At 42.1% G+C, this 21,021-nt stretch overlaps 2 protein-coding genes across 19 annotated transcripts in view; one reads left to right on the top strand and one right to left on the bottom strand.

Annotated features, from left to right (window-relative positions):
• The first annotated feature begins 1,000 nt into the window (after positions 1-1,000).
• Positions 1,001-11,320, top strand: LOC127931078 (high affinity immunoglobulin epsilon receptor subunit gamma-like). Of its 3 annotated transcripts, none has more exons than XR_008139729.1 (8): positions 1,001-3,745; positions 7,975-8,069; positions 8,270-8,314; positions 9,766-9,837; positions 9,939-9,974; positions 10,144-10,203; positions 10,534-10,872; positions 11,063-11,320. XR_008139729.1 is itself a non-coding variant. In XM_052522188.1 (7 exons), exons 1-7 carry the CDS (start codon positions 3,688-3,690, stop codon positions 10,630-10,632), a joined length of 465 nt encoding a protein of 154 aa, XP_052378148.1. In that variant the 5' UTR covers positions 1,001-3,687; the 3' UTR covers positions 10,633-11,320. The 3 variants fall into 3 exon arrangements, 1 of the variants encoding a protein (XP_052378148.1); XR_008139728.1 differs by having other exon boundaries at positions 10,936-11,320; XM_052522188.1 differs by having other exon boundaries at positions 10,534-11,320.
• Positions 11,174-21,021, bottom strand: part of LOC118386130 (POU domain, class 2, transcription factor 1-like) — a 28,528-nt gene continuing 18,680 nt past the window's right edge. For 15 of the 16 annotated variants that reach the window (XM_052522169.1, XM_052522167.1, XM_052522173.1 and 12 more), the window contains one exon: positions 11,174-19,761. In XM_052522169.1, coding sequence (XP_052378129.1) covers positions 19,487-19,761 — 275 coding nt within the window. In that variant the 3' untranslated portion in view covers positions 11,174-19,486. The remainder of the gene's footprint in view (positions 19,762-21,021) is intronic. The other variant, XM_052522182.1, reaches the window with a different exon arrangement.

The following is a 21,021-nucleotide window of genomic DNA, read 5'->3' as shown; positions in this document are numbered from 1 at the left end:
TTGAAAGCCTATAAACAGGGCTGTCAAACTATTCTATGATTTCTTGGGGGGGAAATTTTTTCAATATATATATATATTTTTTTAACCTTTAACGTCAATTATCTAAAAACGCATGGATTCCGATTCTTAGACACTATTTTACATTATCTGATGTGTCTGTGTTATGCCAGTCATCGGTTGAGACACAGCATACTCTCGAATACAGGCTAGGTGTCATTTCAATAATAATATTACAAATATGAATAGAATGAACCTATCCCTGCAGACCACTGCAATTTAGCTGGTACACCATTCAAATGTAAATGTAATTTTTAACTGTCTAGTACTACCAGAAATATGGCTGCCGGTCCACCCAAAATGGAAAGTCAACTTGAATAGGAAGGTCTATTATATTATCTATATTTCTATGATTTCAATAGGTTACCTATGAAAGATTGACAGCTAAATGTATAACAATGGATATTCCCACTCAAGTCAACATTCTCTGATGTGTGGACCTCCAACCATCTTTGTGGTAATCATTTGAATGTTGAAATTTACATTTTATTCACATTTATTACATTTATCAGCAAAAACATAACACCCAGTCTGTATTCAAGAATATTATATCAACCGACATCGAAAACAGAACAAACACCTCAGTACGAAAGACTATTGAGACTCCCGCCCACCGGGAGGAGAGCATGCTGGGTGATCTTTAACTGAGGAGAAGGAAGTAAGGAGAGAAAGTACAGAAGCCGTGATAAGTCAAATCAAATCAAATTTTATTGGTCACGTACACATGGTTAGCAGATGTTAATGCGAGTGTAGCGAAATGCTTGTGTTGCTGGTTCCGACAGTGCAGTAATAACAAGTAATCTAACAATTAACAAGTAATCTAACAATTCTCCAACCTAATACACACATATCTAAAGGGATGGAATACGAAAATGTACATATGGATGAGCGATGGCCGAGCGGCATAGTCAAGGTGCAATAGATGGTATAAGGTACAGTATATGCATATATTTATTTTTTATTTATTTAACTAGGCAAGTCAGTTGAGAAAAAAATATTATTTAAATGAGGCTGGGTGTCGCGATAAGTTCCAGACATCTCCTGTGATTACCTTTAGTTGATGTTCTTTGTTTTAGCCAAGGCCAGTGTGCGTCCTTCAGAAATGTGATTTCATATTTCTTACAATTATGTGTTGTGGACGCACTCCTTTGTTATGCTAAATCGCGTTTTTACCGCGAGCTCGTAACTGTAAACTTTCTAACCCTGTTGTTTCTGTCATCTCATTTCAGACATTTAGCATTTCAGTGTCGAGTTTTATGCCCAGTGGTTATATGGATGTATACTGTATAGATTATGTGGGTATTTTGTTAGCATTGAGCCTTGTGGATGCATTATACATTCAAGTTCATGCAGTTGTGTAAGGATGATGGTGCTGCTCAGTAGTACTGTGTACTGTAGTTGCACACCTCGGATCATTCATTTGTGAAGTCACAGCCATGTCATTAGGTGCAGCAGATAAGCTATAAATAATATTGCTACAATATGTACTGTAATTGGAGGTTGTAGTAAGCCTATACCTGCCATTTACCATTGTACTTAATTTCCCCCTTTTCAGAACCGTACACACTCTTGGTTAAAACACAATTGTCAAGCAATACGCTGTTCTGTGCCGTTACTGCTCTATGTGAATCAGCGTCATTAAACAACCTCAACTGGAATCCTACCGGTCTGTCATCTGTGCCCTTACCAGCACCTGGAAGAGAACACAGTGCTAAGTAAAACCTAACCCTAAAGAATATCCAGTCCACCAAGTCCTCAACTACAACTTCCGAAGATTTAAAATAGGGTCTAAGCTACAACATAAACTCAGCAAAAAAAGAAACATCCACTCACTGTCAACTGCGTAAATTTGCAGCAAACTTAACATATGTAAATATTTGTATTAACATAAGATTTAACAACTGAGACATAAACTGAACAAGTTCCACAGACATGTGACTAACAGAAATTGAATAATGTGTCCCTGAACAAAGGGGGAGTCAAAATCAAAAGTTTACAGTCAGTATCTGGTGTGGCCACCAGCTGCATTAAGTACAGCAGTGCATCTCCTCCTCATGGACTGCACCAGATTTGCATGTTCTTGCTGTGAGATGTTACCCCACTCTTCCACCAAGGCACATGCAAATTCCCAGACATTTCTGGGGGAATGGCCCTAGCGCTCACCCTCCGATCCAACAGGTCCCAGACGTGCTCATTGGGATTGAGGTCCAGGCTCTTCGCTGGCCAGGGCAGAACACTGACATTCCTGTCTTGCAGGAACTCACGCACAAAACAAACAGTATGGCTGATGGCATTGTCATGCTGGAGGGTCATGTCAGGGTGAGCCTGCGGGAAGGGTACCACATGAGGGAGGAGGATGTCTTCCCTGCAACTCACAGCGTTGAGATTGCCTGCAATGACAACAAGCTCCATCCGATGATGCTGTGACACACCGCCCCAGACCATGACGGACCCTTCACCTCCAAATCGATCCCGCTCCAGAGTACAGGGTTCGGTGTAACACTCATTCCTTCGACAATAAACGTGAATCCGACCATCACCCCTGGTGAGACAAAACCGCAACTCGTCAGTGAAGAGCACTTTTTGCCAGTCCTGCCTGGTCCGGTGGGAACGGTGGGTTCGTGCCCATAGGCAACGTTGTTGCCGGTGATGTCTGGTGAGGACCTAACTGACCTACCGTCTGTAAGCTGTTAGTATCTTAACGACCGTTCCACAGGTGCATGTTCATTAATTGTTTATGGTTCATTGAACAAGCATGGGAAACCGTGTTATAACCCTTTACAATGAAGATCTGTGAAGTTATTTGGATTTTTATGAAGTATCTTTGAAAGACAGTGTCCTGAAAAGGGGCCGTTTCTTTTTTTTGCTGAGTTTATATAAGCACAAAAAAATAACTCACCTGTTGATATCAATGGTACACCATTAGAGATCAAGTTATTCTGTACCTTAGCTTTGAAATGTTTTGATAATTTGATATCCTTGCTCGCTGTGTATAATACTGGAGCTGCCACCTTGCCATGGTGGGGTAGATTGCACATTTTTGTGATGTGTCCCTGTGGGCTGTAACAACAGCAACCGAATTTAGGCTCTTGCAGGTTTAACAATCCAGCCGTGCCAATAATCACAGTAATGCTTACCCTCTTGCTTATTATTGCTTTATTTGACAGCCGGAGGAAGCACACAGTACCTTTAGGAATTTAAGTTAATTTTTTTACATTCATAGGCTGTCTGTTGATAAAGCCTGAAATCTGTTACAAATGGAGATACTGAGGAGCTGAACATGCACTACGGAAAAACAAATGCTAAGAGAAAGGGATAAGGGCGTAAAATAGAGAAAGAGTGGTGGTTAGAGAGGAAGAGACAGCGAGAACTAAGACAGAAAAAGACAAGTATATATGCTTAGGGAGGTAAAAATAAGAACCGTAGATAGATGGAGAGAATGTAGGAGAGCGAGGGGGAGCAAATACATTGGTGTCAGTGCAGCCACTTCCTGTGATCAGAGAGAGAGAGAGAGAGAGAGAGAGAGGGAGGGAGAGAGAGAGCCCTCTAGAGCTAGCGCCCATCATTCAGCCCAGGACCAAAAGAGAGGGATCATCACCCGTGTCCTTGCAGAGAAATAGAGAAAAGAGGATGACCATTATATGGAGGACAGGTGTCATGCTGATGCTGATGTTTTTTTCTTCTGCAGGTAAGTGCCAACCTAGATGTATTACGATAGTCACTAAATAGCCATGGTAGACTGCACAGAAGTGGCGATACCATCAAAACTGTTCAGCAAGTATATGAGCTGTTGGTTCTGAATTTATGTCTGAGGGCTAAGGTTAGGAAAATGATACATTAAAGTTGTTTGTTTGGTTAGAAATTGACATTAATGCTTTCTAGTGTGGCTAGATAGTACGTTTCCTGTGCTACTGTGTATATGCTCTGTCCAAAGCCTTTCGATGGCGTTCCTCTCCCACCCTCACCGCCTTCACCTCCTTACCCACCCAGAGGTGCTCTATCCTGAGTACGGAGAGTGTCATCCCCCTGGTCAGGAGAGAGGCAGGCTCCAGGAGATTTAGTGCTCTGTACCCTACCTATATGTTCATGTTTGTGATTGAGCGGCTACCTTTCTACGCATCTATTTTTAGAGTCTGCGAAGAACATGAAAGCTTAGACGTGGCCTTGTTCGTTTCCGCATTACCAGAATGGCAAAGTCACAGACATACACACCTGTTGGTGTTTGATAACTGAAAACTAGAGTGATTATTCCGAGACAATGTTGCTGCTGAATAAAGAGGGTAACTCAATAGTGAATTTGAAATAAAGTCATTGATGCAAAATCAAAACTCCAAAAAGTGAATCTTTCCAATAAAGTAATCCTAACATACCATACATTCACGTGTGCAGGTCAATATCCTCAATTAGGTGTGTGTGTGTGTGTGTGTGTCTGTCTGCATGCGTGCACCTGTACAGATGTAGGATCTTAATTGATCACTATTTTGTTGCTGAGAATTTCCCTGCAAAGAAGGAAAATCAAACTTGTAGTGTATTTGAGTTTTAAATAAGTGGGAAATAAACAGACTTGATTTGCCTGAACGAAAAATTAATCAACCCCTAAAAATGTTTATATTTATTATAACCCACATAATAATTCACATTTCCTGTTGCTGCTGGATTAATTTCTTGCTGTAGCAAACTGTCTCTGATTAAGATCCTACATCTTGTAGAAATGTAGATGATCACCAGCTGGCCCCAGCTAAATGGTCTCAGGCATTTCCCCCCACACCTTTCTTACACTAATAAGTGCTAGAAATTACCCAAGCAACAGCTTCTCTAGAAACCACTGAACTACATAGTGTGGAGGCAAACCACAGAAAGATTGAGAGAGATATAGCGCTCCCCCTTTTTAGTGACAGGGAGACTGTTATCTATATTTCCGATTACATGCAAACTTTCTCTAACATTAGTGTACTGTAGTAAAATGTCTGCAATTTCCACCTATGTAAATATAGGTACAGCTCTGTGCTCAGTACTACCCCATTCTCCTTTCTAGTTAAGTATCCATTCACCTTTTTACAGTTTTTCTCAATCGAGTACAAGCATTTTTTTTTGTAACAATGTTGATTTTCAAAAACAGGGTCCACAAGACACACAATTCTGTGGCATTTTGCAAAACAGTAAATATGTTTTCAAAATGTAGTTGTCTTCTCAAAACATAAATACATTCATCAGAACTATATTATACCATGCAAATTTCAAATACATCCATCAAAAGAACAGTACTGCCTGCAAAAGATTAATCCAACCTCATACACTTATACTGTATCTTAAGTCCAAGCACACAAACAGAAAGTTAAAAAATTCCAGTTGATCAAAACATTTTCTTTGCCGTCACTAAATCATGATGATCAAAATTGGAAGAACAACTATCCAACGGTGCAGAATTATGGGCAATTATTCCGTTTTTTAATGCAAATTTCACCCAAAATGTCATACACATCAAATATTCCTGATGAAAGAAGCACATTCATTCATCGGTATTATCATAATCTAATTCCATCTATTCCACAATGGCTGGTTTGCTTATAGTCAGAAGTTAACATACACTTAGGTTGAAGTCATTAAAAGTCGTTCTTCAACCACTGCACAAATGTCTTGTTAACAAACTATAGTTTTCGCAAGTCGGTTAGGACATCTACTTTGTGCATGACAAGTAATTTCCAACAATTGTTTACAGACAGCTTATTTCACTTATAATTCACTGTTTCACAATTCCAGTGGGTCAGAAGTGTACATACACTAAGTTGACTGTGCCTTTAAACAGCTTAGAAAATTCCAGAAAATTATGTCATGGCTTTAGAAGCTTCTGATAGGCTAATTGACACAATTTGAGTCAATTGGAGGTGTACCTATGGATGTGTTTCAAGGCCTACCTTCAAACTCAGTGCCTCTTTGCTTGACATCATGGGAAAATCAAAAGAAATCAGCCAAGACATCAGAAAAAAAATTGTAGACCTCCACAAGTCTGGTTCATCCTTGGGAGCAATTTCCAAACGCCTGAAGGTACCACGCTTATTACCACGCTTGTAAACATGTCCTATATCGACAAAACCTGAAAGGCCGCTCATCAAAGAACAACACTTTCAAGATATTCAAGCTAAGAGAAGCTGGTCTGACATTGAATATGAAGAAGAGCAACTTCTGCCAAACCTCCCTGAAGTTCCTGGGCCATATTGTGTCCTTTGATGGCATTCCTGTGGATCCTGAAAAGACCAAGGCTGTACAAGACTTCCCTGTGCCAACTACACTCAAGGCCCTTCAACGGTTCCATCGGATGGCTGGATGGTACCATCGGTTTGTGTCAAACTTCTCCCAGGTGGCAGAACCCCTCAACGCGTTGAAGTGAAAAGGAGCGAAATTCCGATGGACGGCAGAGTGCCAGACGTCCTTTGAAACCCTGAAATGACACCTCGTCACACCTCCCCTTTTGGGTCATCCCAACTTTGATTGCCCTTTTGTTGTTTACACTGATGCAAGTGATGTACCTCCAGGCTCTGATCAGGCCCTACACCCAAACAAGGGCACTGCGTTCATCCACCTCTGGCCTGCTCGCCTCCCTACCACTGAGGAAGTACAGTTCCCGCTCAGCCCAGTCAAAACTGTTCGCTGCTCTGGCCCCCCAATGGTGGAACAAACTCCCCACGACGCCAGGACAGCGGAGTCAATCACCACCTTCCGGAGACACCTGAAACCCCACCTCTTTAAGGAATACCTAGGATAGGATAAAGTAATCCTTCTCACCCCCCTTAAAAGATTTAGATGCACTATTGTAAAGTGGCTGTTCCACTGGATGTCATAAGGTGAATGCACCAATTTGTAAGTCGCTCTGGATAAGAGCGTCTGCTAAATTACTTAAATGTAAATGTAATCAAGAAAGAAGCCACTGCTCCAAAACCGCCATAAAAAAGCCAGAACACGGTTTGCAACTGCACATGGGGACAAAGATCATACTTTTTGGAGAAATGTCCTCTGGTCTGATGAAACAAAAATAGAACTGTTTGGCCATAATGACCATTGTTATGTTTGGAGGATAAAGGGGGATGCTTGCAAGCCGAAGAACACCATCCCAACCGTGAAGCATGGGGGTGGCAGCATCATGTTGTGGGGGTGCTTTGCTGCAGGAGGGACTGGTGCACTTCACAAAATAGATGGCGTCATGAGGGAGGACAATTATGTGGATATATTGAAGCAACATCTCAAGACATCAGTCAGAAAGTTAAAGCTTGGTTGCAAATGGGTCTTCCAAATGGACAAGGACCCCAAGCATACTTCCAAAATTGTGTAAAAATGTCTTAAGGACAACAAAGTCAAGGTATTGGAGTGGCCTTCACAAAGCCCTGACCTCAGTCCTATAGAAAATTTGCGGGCAGAAGTGAAAAAGCGTGTGCTAGCAAGGAGGCCTACAAACCTGACTCAGTTACACCAGCTCTGTCAGGAGGAATGGGCCAAAATTCACGCAACTTATTGTGGGAAGCTTGTGGAAGGCTACTCTAAAACATTTGACCCAAGTTAAACAATTTAAAGGCAATGCTACCAAATACTAATTGAGTGTATGTTAACTTCTGACCCACTTTGAATGTGATGAAATGAATAACAGCTGAAATAAATAATTCGCTCTACTATTATTCTGACATTTCACATTAAATACATTTCACACTTAAAATAAAGTGGTGATCCTAACTGACCTAAGTAAGACAGGGGATTTTTACTAGGATTAAATGTCAGGAATTGTGAACAACTGAGTTTAAATGTATTTGGCTGAGGTGTATATAAACTTCCGACTTCAACTGTATTATTATACCTCCCCCTTCTCTGCGCTTGTGTGTGTGCCCTGACTGTGTTTTAAAGACTCTTCATCTTCTGTGTGCCCTGTAGAGGCTTCATTGAATGAACCGGTCATCTGCTACATACTGGACGGAGTCCTGATTCTCTACTCCATCATCACCACCGTTCTATTCTTCAAAGTGAAGGTGAGTCACAATATAGGTGGGTAATGCCTTCCATTGTCTACCAATGATGAGGTACTAGTTATTTAAGTATATACAGTGAGGATGAGTTAGTGCACATGTTACAGAGGCGTGTTATCGTTCAATTGAATACATAGAAATGGATGTAGAACAGTGTTATCCACTCCTTGTTTCTGCTCCTCCCCTCTTCTCTCTGTCTACAGTGGGGCAAGTCTGTAACTGCACCTGTGGAGGACTCCACATATGCAGTGAGCTACAATGTCCCATACTGTGTGTGTGTGTGTGTGTGTGTGTGTGTGTGTGTGTGTGTGTGTGTGTGTGTGTGTGTGTGTGTGTGTGTGTGTGTGTGTGTGTGTGTGTGTGTGTGTGTGTGTGTGTGTGTAGTGGCATCATGGACATGGTACTGACATTCTGAATGTACAGTACCAGTCAAAAGTTTGGACATACCTTCTCATTCAGGGGTTTTTCTTTATTTTTACTGTTTCTACTTTGTAGAATAATAGTGAAGACATCAAAACTATGAAATAACACATGGAATCATGTAGTAACCAAAAACGTGTTAAACAAATCTAAATATAGTTTATATTTTAGATTCTTCAAAGTAGCCACCCTTTGCCTTGATGACAGCTTTGCAGACTCTTTCCATAGTATTCTCTCAACCAGCTTCACCTGGAATGCTTTTCCAACAGTCTTGAAGGAGTTCCCACATATGCTGAGCACTTATTGACTGGATTTCCTTCACTCTGCGGCCCAACTCATCCAAAACCATCTCAATTGGGTAGAGGTCGGGTGATTGTGGAGGCCAGGTCATCTGATGCAACACTCCATCACTCTCCTCCTTGGTCAAATAGCCCTTACACAGCCTGGAGGTGTGTTTGGTCATTGTCCTGTTGAAAAACAAATGATAGTTCCACTAAGCACAAACCAGATGGGATGGCGTATCGCTGTTGTGCCTTGAATTCTAAATAAATCACTGACAGTGTCACCAACAAAGCACCCCCACACCACCTCCATGTTTCACGGTGGGAACCACACATGCAGAGATCATCTATTCGCCTACTCTGCGTTTCACAAAGGTGGTTGGAGCCAAAAATCTCAAATTTGGACTCATCAGACCAAAGGACAGATTTCCACCATTCTAATGTCCATTGCTCGTGTTTCTTGGCCCAAGCAAATCTCTTATTATTATTGGTGTCCTTTAGTAGTGGTTTCTAATGCAGCAATTCGACCATGAAGGCCTGATTCACAGTCTCCTCTGAACAGTTGATGTGTCTGTTACTTGAACTCTGAAGCATTTATTTGGCCTGCAATTTCTGAGGCTGGTACCTCTAATGAACTTATCCTCTGCAGCAGAGGTAACTCTGGGTCTTCCTTTCCTGTGGCGGTCCTCATGAGAGCCAGATTCATCAGTGCTTGATGGTTTTTGCGACTGCACTTGAGAAACTTTCTAAGTTCTTGAAATGAGAGTGTGCAAAGCTGTCATCAAGGCAAAGGGTGGCTACTTTGAAGAATCTCAAATATAAAATATATTTTGATTTGTTTAACACTTTTTTGGTTACTACATGATTCCATATGTGTTATTTCAATGTTTTGATGTCTTCACTATTATTCTGCAATGTAGAAAATAGAAAAAATAAATTAAACCCTTGAACGAGTTGGTATGTCCAAAGTTTGACTGGTACTGTATGTTTTTGTAAAGGAACTCCTGACGGGTACTATTGCTGACGACTATGAGGATCTAAGGACTGACCAGACTGCAGCTACTAGACGGGTGAGTGAGAGGGCTATTATGACTAGCGTGTGAGAGAGGCCGTGTTATAATTCTGAGCACAGTCTTTTTAATGCGTTCATGTTTGTGGTTGTCCCTCTTAGAAGCGCAGACAGGAAGCTAGTAGCGACACATACCAGGTAAGGACTACTCCTTATATACCACAGGCTTATAACCGTGTTCCAATTCTGAGATGTTGCAGAACACTGTGATCCTAAATGCAGGTTCATCCACTTCTGCAAGCCTTCCATTCCAGGGGCACTTTATTCATTCATTGACCAATACCATAAAACGTGTTTTGTTTTCTAGGCCCTCCAGATAAAAGATGATGGGAGTGAGGCCTACCAGGTGATCGAGTCCAAGGGGAGGGTAAGAGTCACATGTAATGAACAAAACACATGACTCAGCCCCCTGTGCTGAGTCATGTGAACTACATATCTGCATTTACTGGTATTGTGACATAGAACATTGAAAATCTATAGGTTATGTACATTTGAGAGATGGAAAGATGAAATCTCTACTCTGCCATCCATATCCTATACTGTGGATAGTCATCAGCATGTCATAAAACTGCTATCAAACTTACATGACAAAACTAGGGCAACACAAGTGAAATGTTGTTGTCCAACTTAATCTGTAGAAAAGCTCCTGAAGGCTATTAACCTACACATTCTTCCTGTGGGTTCTCTCTTCTCACAGACTCGCAAGAAGGACAAGAAAGCCAAGGTCCCCCAGCCTCTCAGTGCAAACACCCAGACTCAGACCCGGCCCTCCGCCCTGCCATCACCTCCAAACTGATCTGACCCAGTCAGCCCTCGGCACGGAGGCAGCTGTTTACTCCATTGGCAGATATCCCCTGCACTGATCCCAGTCAGCCATTGGCACGGAGGCAGCTGTTTACTCCATTGGCAGATATCCCCTGCACTGATCCCAGTCAGCCCTTGGCACGGAGGCAGCTGTTTACTCCATTGGCAGATATCCCCTGCACTGATCCCAGTCAGCCCTCGGCACAGAGGCAGCTGTTTACTCCATTGGCAGGTCTCCCCTGCACTGATCCCAGTCAGCCCTCGGCACAGAGGCAGCTGTTTACTCCATTGGCAGATCTCCCCTGCACTGATCCCAGTCAGCCCTCGGCACAGAGGCAGCTGTTTACTCCATTGGCAGATCTCCCCTGCACTGATCCCAGTCAGCCCCTCGGCACAGAGGCAGCTGTTTACTCCATTGGCAGATATCCCCTGCACTGATCCCAGTCAGCCCTCGGCACAGAGGCAGCTGTTTACTCCATTGGCAGATCTCCCCTGCACTGATCCCAGTCAGCCCTCGGCACAGAGGCAGCTGTTTACTCCATTGGCAGATCTCCCCTGCACTGATACCCCAGTCAGCTTATATCTCTGAAGATAACAGCATAGAAGGTTATCTGCTTTCTAGCTATAGCAGTGTTCTACTCCTGAGCTCAACTCCCTGCTCTGTTATTGCATGTTACAAATCAGCAGAAACGTGTGCTTATCTTATCTATGTGTATTATCATGTAATTTGTTAAGTTTATTGACTGCTTTCTGTGCCCTCTATGGCTGTATGTGGTAATGTTGATATTTTGAACATAATAAAAGACACAGTACACGTTCCAATGTTAAAACACTTGGAAAATGGTTTAATGATGTTTACAACTAAAGAGAACTGTACAGTTACAGTAAAATATTGTTTATATATATATATATATATATATATATATATATATATATATATAAACAAATAAAATACAGCAGACAAATGCATCAAATCTACCATGTGTCCTGATTCACATACTTTAAAATGTTCTACACAATCTTTCAGTTCTATATGCCACCATCCGCCATGTCTGGAGGGGGGCGTTTCGTAGTCAGATCTGAGGCATGTGTCCATAGTGAGCAGTGTTCTAGTCCAAACTGGAACGGTAGAACCGCGCGTCACAACGACAGCGTGGCTCCCAGAGTTCTAGAGTGACAAGACGGAGATTATTCAGAGGAAAGACTACAGTCTGGGACGATACAGTGGACACATTCCTTTAGTTTAGCCCAAACTTATTTTACAGAATGCATTTCTCAAAAATCCACAAACAGAAGTAATATGTACAGGTTTACCTTATTTTGTTTTTTATATATTTTTTTAAACCATGGTCACTTGGGCCGTGTTGACTGATATGATCACACACATAATTTGACACACCCAAAACATACAAAAATACTATATCTTTAACCTACCAAGTGTAAGACAGTTCTGTAATTAGTTCCATGCTGTGACAGAAAAAGAGCGATACACCAAACAAACAAGAAGTTTTTCATTTAGGTTTCTCAGAAATATACCAAAATATACATCTATGCTTTGGAATTACTGAGGCTAGAACTAAAGCCAGTGCTGGGGTTGTCTCTTAATACACAAGCTGCAGGGTGAGAGGAAGGGAGAGAGAGCGAGTGACAGGACAGAGAGTTATCTTTGGTATCTGCGTTTGTAAAACATTAAATATTTGGATATTTTTGCATTGGGATAATGCTTGTGAGATCCTACAACTCCCCACTTGGAATAAAGCATCAAACAAAGCTTCCCTGGGGCTCCATTGGCCAAAGAGTTTAGCCAATCGGACACAGGCCATGCAGAGTGAAGGACCATGATGCATAGTGTCAAAGCTGAACAGAGAGAATCGAGAGAAACATAATAAGAAATGAGGGAGGGAATGTAAGAAAGAAAACGGTGATGAGACAGAAACAGTACCCTAGAACCAGAGAGTGTAACCTAGAGACAATGTGTCCTGGCAACTACAATGCACTGACTTGGAGCCAAACAGACACACTGTACCCAAGAGGCAGAAACAGTGTATTTTCGTGACAGTCTTTGAACATGTGTGTCCTAGCAACAGTTCTTCAGACAAGACAGACAGACAGACAGACCGAGACAGTGAGTCCTGAGCATAAACAGTGTGCACAGGATCAACCCTCAGTGTGTATTAACAACATCACCCAGCCACCACGGGATTGGTTAATTGACCTGTCCATCAGAGAAGCCCACTTTGCCCCTCCACACTCAACCTATCCCCATCCATAGGCACTGCTACAGGTACCAGTTGTGTCCACGGTGCACACACAGCTCTGCCATATAGGTGTATTGACTTTACAGGTGTGCACAGCTGAATGTGTGTCTCATGGGATAGTGAGGCAGAGAGGGGTGAGAGATGGTGTAGTCCATATACAATCACTTTAGAAGTCTTTGGTTAACGTTCCCACAGGAAAGAAAGAGAGCACATCGAGACAGAGTGCCACCAGGTGAACAGACACACACACACCAACATCTACATTCAGAATCTAAATTAGAATAAAATAGGGCAGGATTGTCAAATCATAGAAAACAGAATGGAGGGGTAAATCAAGTACAGACTAGTGGTAAATATTTCAGAGGTAAAACCAAATAAAAATGTGGATAATACTTTCAGCCTTATGAGACAATTGGAGGTTGAGGTCTGAGAGGCCAGTGTGTTTAGGGAGACTGATGGTTATGCTCTTGTAAAAAAAATATTATAAAAAAATAAGCAGACATTCTGGTACTGGTGCGTGTCTTCCCCCGGTGGCTGCAACTGACACTGGACACTAAAAACGGACATCTGTAGGCTTCTCTGACAGGACCTTGATGTTTATGTTTATTATAATATTCAGCTTTACATTTGTTTATTTCTAAAGTAGATTAAAGCAGGTTTCACTTAGTCTCGAGTTAAAAATGAGGTATACAACAGCTCCCTTAACCCAGTTAGTTACCCCAGACTTACTGGTGCCGTTCTGCACTTTCCCTTTACACCCACCACACAGGGGGGTAGACCACATGCATCAACACAGATCCACTTCTAGAGCATTAGACGAACCAGAGAGATCCACAACTCAGAGGAAACACCTACTCAATATTATCATTCTTCCCTTGAATGATTTTTATCATAATCTCATCTTTCTCTGTAAACTGAAAACAAACGCACCATCATGGTCTGCAGTCAGCACTCCCTTCTCTCAATCACACACACACACACACACACACACACACACACACACACACACACACACACACACACACACACACACACACACACACACACACACACACACACACACACACACACACCTCTGCTGGAGTTCAGTTATTAGTAAAGCTTTTCTATAGGTATTCCGACCTGTATGAGTCACCCCTAAAATCATAGGTAGCAACATAACCGCGACAGAACAGCACTCTCCCAAATGATGCCTAAAATACACTGTAGATTTTCAGCAAAGACCTATGCACTGAGTGAGCAAGCTAAACACAAAAGCTAGCGAGGAGGTAGCCTCTCTCACTAGATTACTCTCATACACTGTCGCACAAACAACAATATGCTACAATGCTTGTCTTCTAAATAACAATAAGGCATAAATGTCAATGTTAATCTTTTGTCAAACCTAGAAAGACAGTGATCTTGCCCTCTCATGCTATACAAAACAATTAAAGGCATAAGTAATAAAAAAAAAACATTCAAATGATTGTTAAAAACAGCACATCAAATCAAATCCATAGTAAACCAAACAACCAGACAAAAAAAAATAAAGATTAAGATCAGGAGCATCAGTCTGTTTGTTCCCCTAGCAACTGCACAAGCAGGGACTGTCCGATTGAAGCACCACAGCAAGCCTCTCTCACTCAAGAGACCACGCCCACACATGTAATGGGCACAGGTGTCTGCAAATCACGCACCAAGGGTCAAAGTTTTTGGTCTTGACATTAATAAAAATGTTTTTTTTTTAAGTTTTTTTTTATAAGCATGACAAAACATTACATTCAGTCTTGATAACATACTAGTTCAAATATAAAATATGAATATCTTACATAAGTTGTATATATATATTTATCTCTAATCCTTTAGTCGTTCCTCAGATAAATATTTCAGTAACTTCCCATGTTGCCGATGGCCAATGGTTCACGACTACAAACAGCACTACAAATAGGACTACAAGTCCCATTCGGCCTGCCATGACCTCAAGGACAGAAAACCAGTGAAGTGAGCAGCATCGAGACATCAACCCAGCCGCAGAGAGAAAGGCTTTCGCTTTGCTTTGGCAAGGATCACAAAATAATGTCAAACCTGTTCAAACCTGGAAATACCCCATAAGTAGTAGTACTAGAAAATAGCAGTAGTAGTTTGTCCTAGTTTTAGATAACGATTACTCTTTTGTTTATTTTTAAATGGCAAAGCCATTCAGTACTTGTACCAGTGGAGGCTGGTGGGCGGAGCTATAGGAGGACGGCCTCATTGGAATGGCTGGAATGGATTCGATGGAACGGAGTAAAACACGCGGTTTCCATATTATTTATATGTTTGATACTGTTCCATTGATTCCATTCCAGACATTACAATGAACCCATCCTCCTATAGCTCTCCCCACCAGCCTCCACTGACTTGTACATTCTACAATATTCTACAGGTGTGAGATTTCTTAAAGTGAACCTAATGTTTAAGTGATGCTGAGGTATTCCGTCAAAGTAATTCACGATTAGAAAAGGAGCACATAAAAATTTATTAGCGTAGAGAGATGTCTCTGCTTTTTCAAACTAGGCAGTCATTCATCTGGTTACGTTAGGGCCGATAGAAGAACACTATTGTTGTGTGGGGTTGTTGTTTACGAAAGGGGCAGCTCGATAAGGGCGGCACAGGGCTAACATCTTTACTGGTGCTGACAGGGGATGAGCCCCCATAGTAAAGTTAGTAGGGCGATGAGAGGAAGGAGAGAGGGCTTCAACCACGTGACCTGAGAGCTGCTAACAGGATGTGGTTAGAAAGCTAGAAGAAGAAAACGTGCAGGTCCTTGTTCCTTAGAAGTGGGTTAGAGGTGGGGGATGCCAAAAGGATTCAAATAGGTGGGTATAAGAGAAGAAAACGTGTCAGTAGTAATGTGTAGGATAGTGATCGTGTGAACAGCAACTTGCGCGAGCACACAGGCACAGCAGCTAGTGAGAAAACAACTTTGGTTCAAGCTTTTTATTTCATGGCTAAAGATTGGTAGAAAAACTAAAACGGACAGCCCCTACCCGACTACTGAATGCCTGACTACAGCCCAAACTGCTGCCAAAGCAGATACACCAGTCTAGAAAGGAACACAGTCCGCCATATCATCATAGGGGGAAACGTAGAAAAACAGGAAAGATTATTGAGGGCAAGCACCCACTGATATCATATAACCACTACCATTCAAACCTAAACACCACTCAAATATATTAACTTTATACAGGGGGACAATACCCCTGATCTCCCTTCTTCCCATCCCTTTCTATTTGGATATTTGCGCTGTCACTTTAAAGATGAGCAGGGAGAGCCTTAGTCAAATTAAAAAATAAGTTTGTCTTTGGAAAGTGATCATCAAAATATTGCATTTTTATCTCCTGTTGTCTAGAGGGAGAGCTTGTACTCAAATATTGGACTAGGCTAAGCTACACTGACAATACACAGCAACAAATATTTTTGGTACAACTTGAAGTAAGCCAGTCAAAAGACTGCCGAAATAAAGGACAGAATGTTGGGACAGAATGTTTAACTTCTCTAAAACAGGCAGACTACAGTTCATAAATCCAGTTTTTTTTTGGTACAGATACTGTGCACAAGTAGATAAAGCGGCATTAAAAAATCTATCAGAGCAAAAACAGACAACGACCCCATCTACCTCACACCAACTCCATCCAGTTGGCATGAAAACCATAGACACCATCCGACATAGCAGTCAGAGAACACTCAGGCATAGAACTCCATGGATCATACAGCTAACCCCCTGCCCCCAAACCAGTTAAAGCTCTGAGTGTTGTCATTTCATATCAGTGTCTACGGTCCACACCTAGACTACGGTTTACAAAATAGTGGCAGGCAAAATATATATTTTTTATATAAACAAACTCAGTGTTACCAGACAGAAGACCGGAGAGAGAACACATGGTCAACCCCGCTCCTTAAAGCAACGATAACCGTTATATCGGCCATTTATTATTACTCGGTTTTAAAGCCTTATAACCACGACTACAAATTGATATACAGTACCAATCAAAACTTTGGACACACCTCCTCATTCCAGGGTTTGTCTTAATTTTCTACTATTTTCTACATTGTAGAATAATAGTGAAGACATCAAAACTATGAAATAACACATGGGGAATCATGTAGTAACCCCCAAAAAGTGTTAAACAAATCGAAATATATTTTATATTTGAGATTCTTCAAAGTAGCCACCCTTTGCCTTGATAACAGCTTTGCCACTCTTGGCATTCTCTCAACCAGCATCATGAGCTAGTCACCTGGAATGCATTTCAATTAACAGGTGTTCCTTGTTAAAAGTTAATTTGTGGAATTTCTCACTTTTATCAGTTGTGTTGTGACAAGGTAGGGGTGGTATACAGAAGATAGACCTATTTGGTAAAAGACCAAGTCCATATTATGGTAAGAACAGCTCAAATAAGCAAAGAGAAATGACAGCCCATCATTACCATAAGACATGAAGGTAAGTCAATGTGGAACATTTCAAGGACTTTGAAAGTTTATCAAGTGCAGTCGCAAAAACCATACAGCACTCTGATGAAACTGGCTCTCATGAGGACCGCCACAGGAAAAGGAAGACCCAGAGTTAGCGCTACTGCAGAGGAAAAGTTCATTACAGTTACCAGCCTCAGAAATCAGCCATTAACTGCACCTCAGATTGCAGCCCAAATAAATGCTTCACAGAGTTCAAGTAACAGACACATCTCAACATCAACTGTTCAGAGGAGACTGTGTGAATCAGGCCTTCATAATCGAATTGCTGCAAAGAAACCACTACTAATGGACACCAATAAGAAGAAGAGACTTGCTTGGGCCAAGAAACACGAGCAATGGACATTAGAACAGTGGAAATCTGTCCTTTGGTCAGATGAGTCCAAATGTGAGATTTTGGTTTCCAACCACCGTGTCTTTGTGAGACGCAGAGTAGGAGAACGGATGATCTCCGCATTGGTGGTTACCACCGTGAAGCATGGAGGAGGTGTGATGTTGTGGGGGTGCTTTGCTGGTGACACAGTCAATGATTTATTTAGAATTCAAAGCACACTTAACAAGCATGGCTACCACAGCATTCTGCAGCGATACGCCAACCCATCTGGTTTGCGCTTAGTGGGACTATCATTTGTTTTTCAACAGGACAATGACCCCAAACACACGTCCGAGCTGTGTCAGGGCTATTTGACCAAGAAGGAGAGTGATGGAGTGCTGCATCAGATGACCTGGCCCCCACAGTCACCCGACCTTAACCCAATTGAGATGGTTTGGGATGAGTTAGACCGCAGAGTGAAGGAAAAACAGCCAACAAGTACTCAGCATCAAGACTGTTGGAAAAGCATTCCAGGTGAAGCTGGTTGAGAGAATGCCAAGAGTGTGCAAAGCTGTCATCAAGGAAATTCTTTTTTTTTAAGTATTTAACCTTTATTTAACTAGGCAAGTCAGTTAAGAACAAATTCTTATTTACAATGACGGCCTCCCCTGGTCAAACCCGGACGACGCTGGGCCAATCGCCCAGTGCGTCGCCCTATGGGATTCCCAATCACGGCCGGATGTGATGCAGCCTGGCAAAGGGTGGCTACTTTGAAGAACCTAAAATATCAAATGTATTTTGATTTGTTTAACACGTTTTTGGTTACTACACATTTCCATGTGTTATTTCATAGTGTTGATGTCTTTACGATTTTACTACAATGTAGAAAATAGTAATAATAAAGAAAAACTGTTGAATGAGAAGGTGTGTCCAAACTTTTGACTGGTACTGTATATCAGAGTTAATGCTTAAATTAATGTTAGACGTACAAAGTTCTGAAAATGTCCACTCACAGACACACTAAAATAAGAGAAAACAAACTAAGCGCCTCTAAAATATAACTTTGATATGATTTGTGCTGAGACCTGTCCAACAGAGCCCGACACAAAATAAATTCAAACTATAGACGGGGAAACACGCAAACCCCCCTTTTAGTGATGATGTAGATTGTGAACTTTAGTAGTAAATCATTTTTTGTTAGAAGAAAAAAACATCAAAAAAGTTAAATCAAATTTTTGGTTAGAAGTATTTCAGAAGATGTTCTGAACAGGGAAGAGAAAGATATATACTTTTGAAAAAGGTGACAGAGAGGAAAGAGGGAAAGCTAGGTGGTCCCTCAGGGGTCACAAGGAGCACAGACCATAGAGTTCAAGATGATCCTGCCTCAGAAAATGGCCGCCCCAGTCCTCCTGTGTGACCCGCTGCGTACACCGACAAAAACATCCAGGGAGTCGCACATCGTTTTTGGAGTACAAGGGAAAAGAGAGAATGAATCATGAAATAAAAACGTAAAATATAAATTCCAACCCTCTTTACAGAGGGTTTCTTTTTGGTGGCAGCAAAAGGATTAAATAATGATAGATGACAGGCAGAAGGACAAGGAGGAAGAGGATGAAGAAGTGGATTGAGCAAATAGCCTATGGGCAAATCTTAAACAACAGCCCTATTCCCCATGTAGTGTCTTACTATGGCCAAAGCCATCCATATCGTACGCAACATTTAACCAAAAGTAGTGCACTAAATAGAGCATAGGGTGTCATTCGAGGCAATTTGAGCCTTCAGCTTCACTGGGCCTTGGAGGCAGTGGTGATGGTGGAGGCGGGCACTGGGACGGTCGCCGTGGTGACCTGGTGGTTGGCTGTGACCTGCAGGGCCCCTCCCCCGGCGGCTCCGGCCGACACCAGGCTGACGGGGTTGCTGGTGAGCAGGGACAGGTTCTGGGGGTTCAGGAAGAGGGGCTGCACCAGGTTGGGGGTGCTGCCGGCCGAGGTGTTAGCGAACAGCAGGTTACCACTCCCGTCCAGCGAGGTGATGGGGAGAGTGCCACCCGATGCCAGCGCTACAGGAGGAAGAAAGGAGGGACAGAGGGGGTTAGCTAGACATTTAGCCATCGTCAGTTGGAGGAGAGTTACAGTGACTGTGGATTAATGGGGATGGGTAGTGTAGCTCGCTAGCTGCCGGAGCTGTGAAGAGTTTGGATGTCAGTGACGAGACCAACATGTGGTGAAGAACAGGAGGACAGGTACACGAGTGTCAGGTATAGACTAGTTATACAGGTAAATAAACGTAAGGCAGTGGTTTTCACATTTTTTACTGAATAGGTTGGGAACCGCTGCTGTAAGGTACCGAGCAAAGAGAAAAGTACTTATATATATTGAGGTTGGATATACAGTATAAGTTCCAGCTATATAACATGAAAATAGCATATGTATATACAGTACTTTCAGAAAGTATTCAAACCCTTTGACTGTTCAACATTTTGTTGTGTTATAGCCTGAATTATGTTTACAAATTAATTAAAAATGAAAAGCTGAAATGTCTTCAAAAGTATTCAACCCTTTTGTTATGGCCTAAATAAGTTCAGGAGTAAAAATGTGCATAAAAAGGCACATAAGCTGCATGGACTCTGTGTGCAATAATAGTGTTTAACAGGATTTTTTAAATGACTACCCCATCCCTGTACCCCACACATACAATTATCTGGAAGGTCCCTCAGTCGAGCAGTGAAATTCACTTCACAATTTCAAGCAGATTCAACCACAAGGAAGCCTGTACAGAATAAAAATATTCAAAAAATGCATCCTGTTTGCAGTAAGGCACTAAAGTAATACTGCCAAAAATGTGGCAAAGAAATGTACTTTTTGTCCTGACGACAAAGCGTTTTGTTTGGGGCAAATCCAACACAACACAATGAGTACCATTCTTTGTATTTTCAAGAATGGTGGTAGCTGTATCTGTCACACCCTGATCAGTTTCACCTGTCCTTGTTATTGTCTCCACCCCCTCCAGGTGTCGCTTGTTATCCCTGGTGTTTATATAACTGTGTTTCCTGTCTCTCTGTGCCTGTTCGTCTTGTATGTTCCAAGTCAACCAGTGTGTTTTTTCCCATGCTCCTGCCTTTTCTATTCTCTTTTACTAGTCCTCCCGGTTTTGACCCTTGCCTGTTTTCTGGACTCGCGTTGTCCGGGTTAGGGAGGGTTTGGCAGGTAGGGATATCTTTGTCTCATCGCGCACTAGCAGGCCCGGGTGCAGTGCACGCTAACCAGGTCGCAAGGTGCACGACTTTTCCTCCAACTCGGAAGCCAGCCGCACCAATGTG

Source organism: Oncorhynchus keta, chromosome 7 (genome assembly GCF_023373465.1).
Source record: "Oncorhynchus keta strain PuntledgeMale-10-30-2019 chromosome 7, Oket_V2, whole genome shotgun sequence".
In the NCBI taxonomy this organism is placed as follows: Eukaryota; Metazoa; Chordata; class Actinopteri; order Salmoniformes; family Salmonidae; genus Oncorhynchus; species Oncorhynchus keta.
This window is presented reverse-complemented; position numbering and strand designations above follow the sequence as displayed.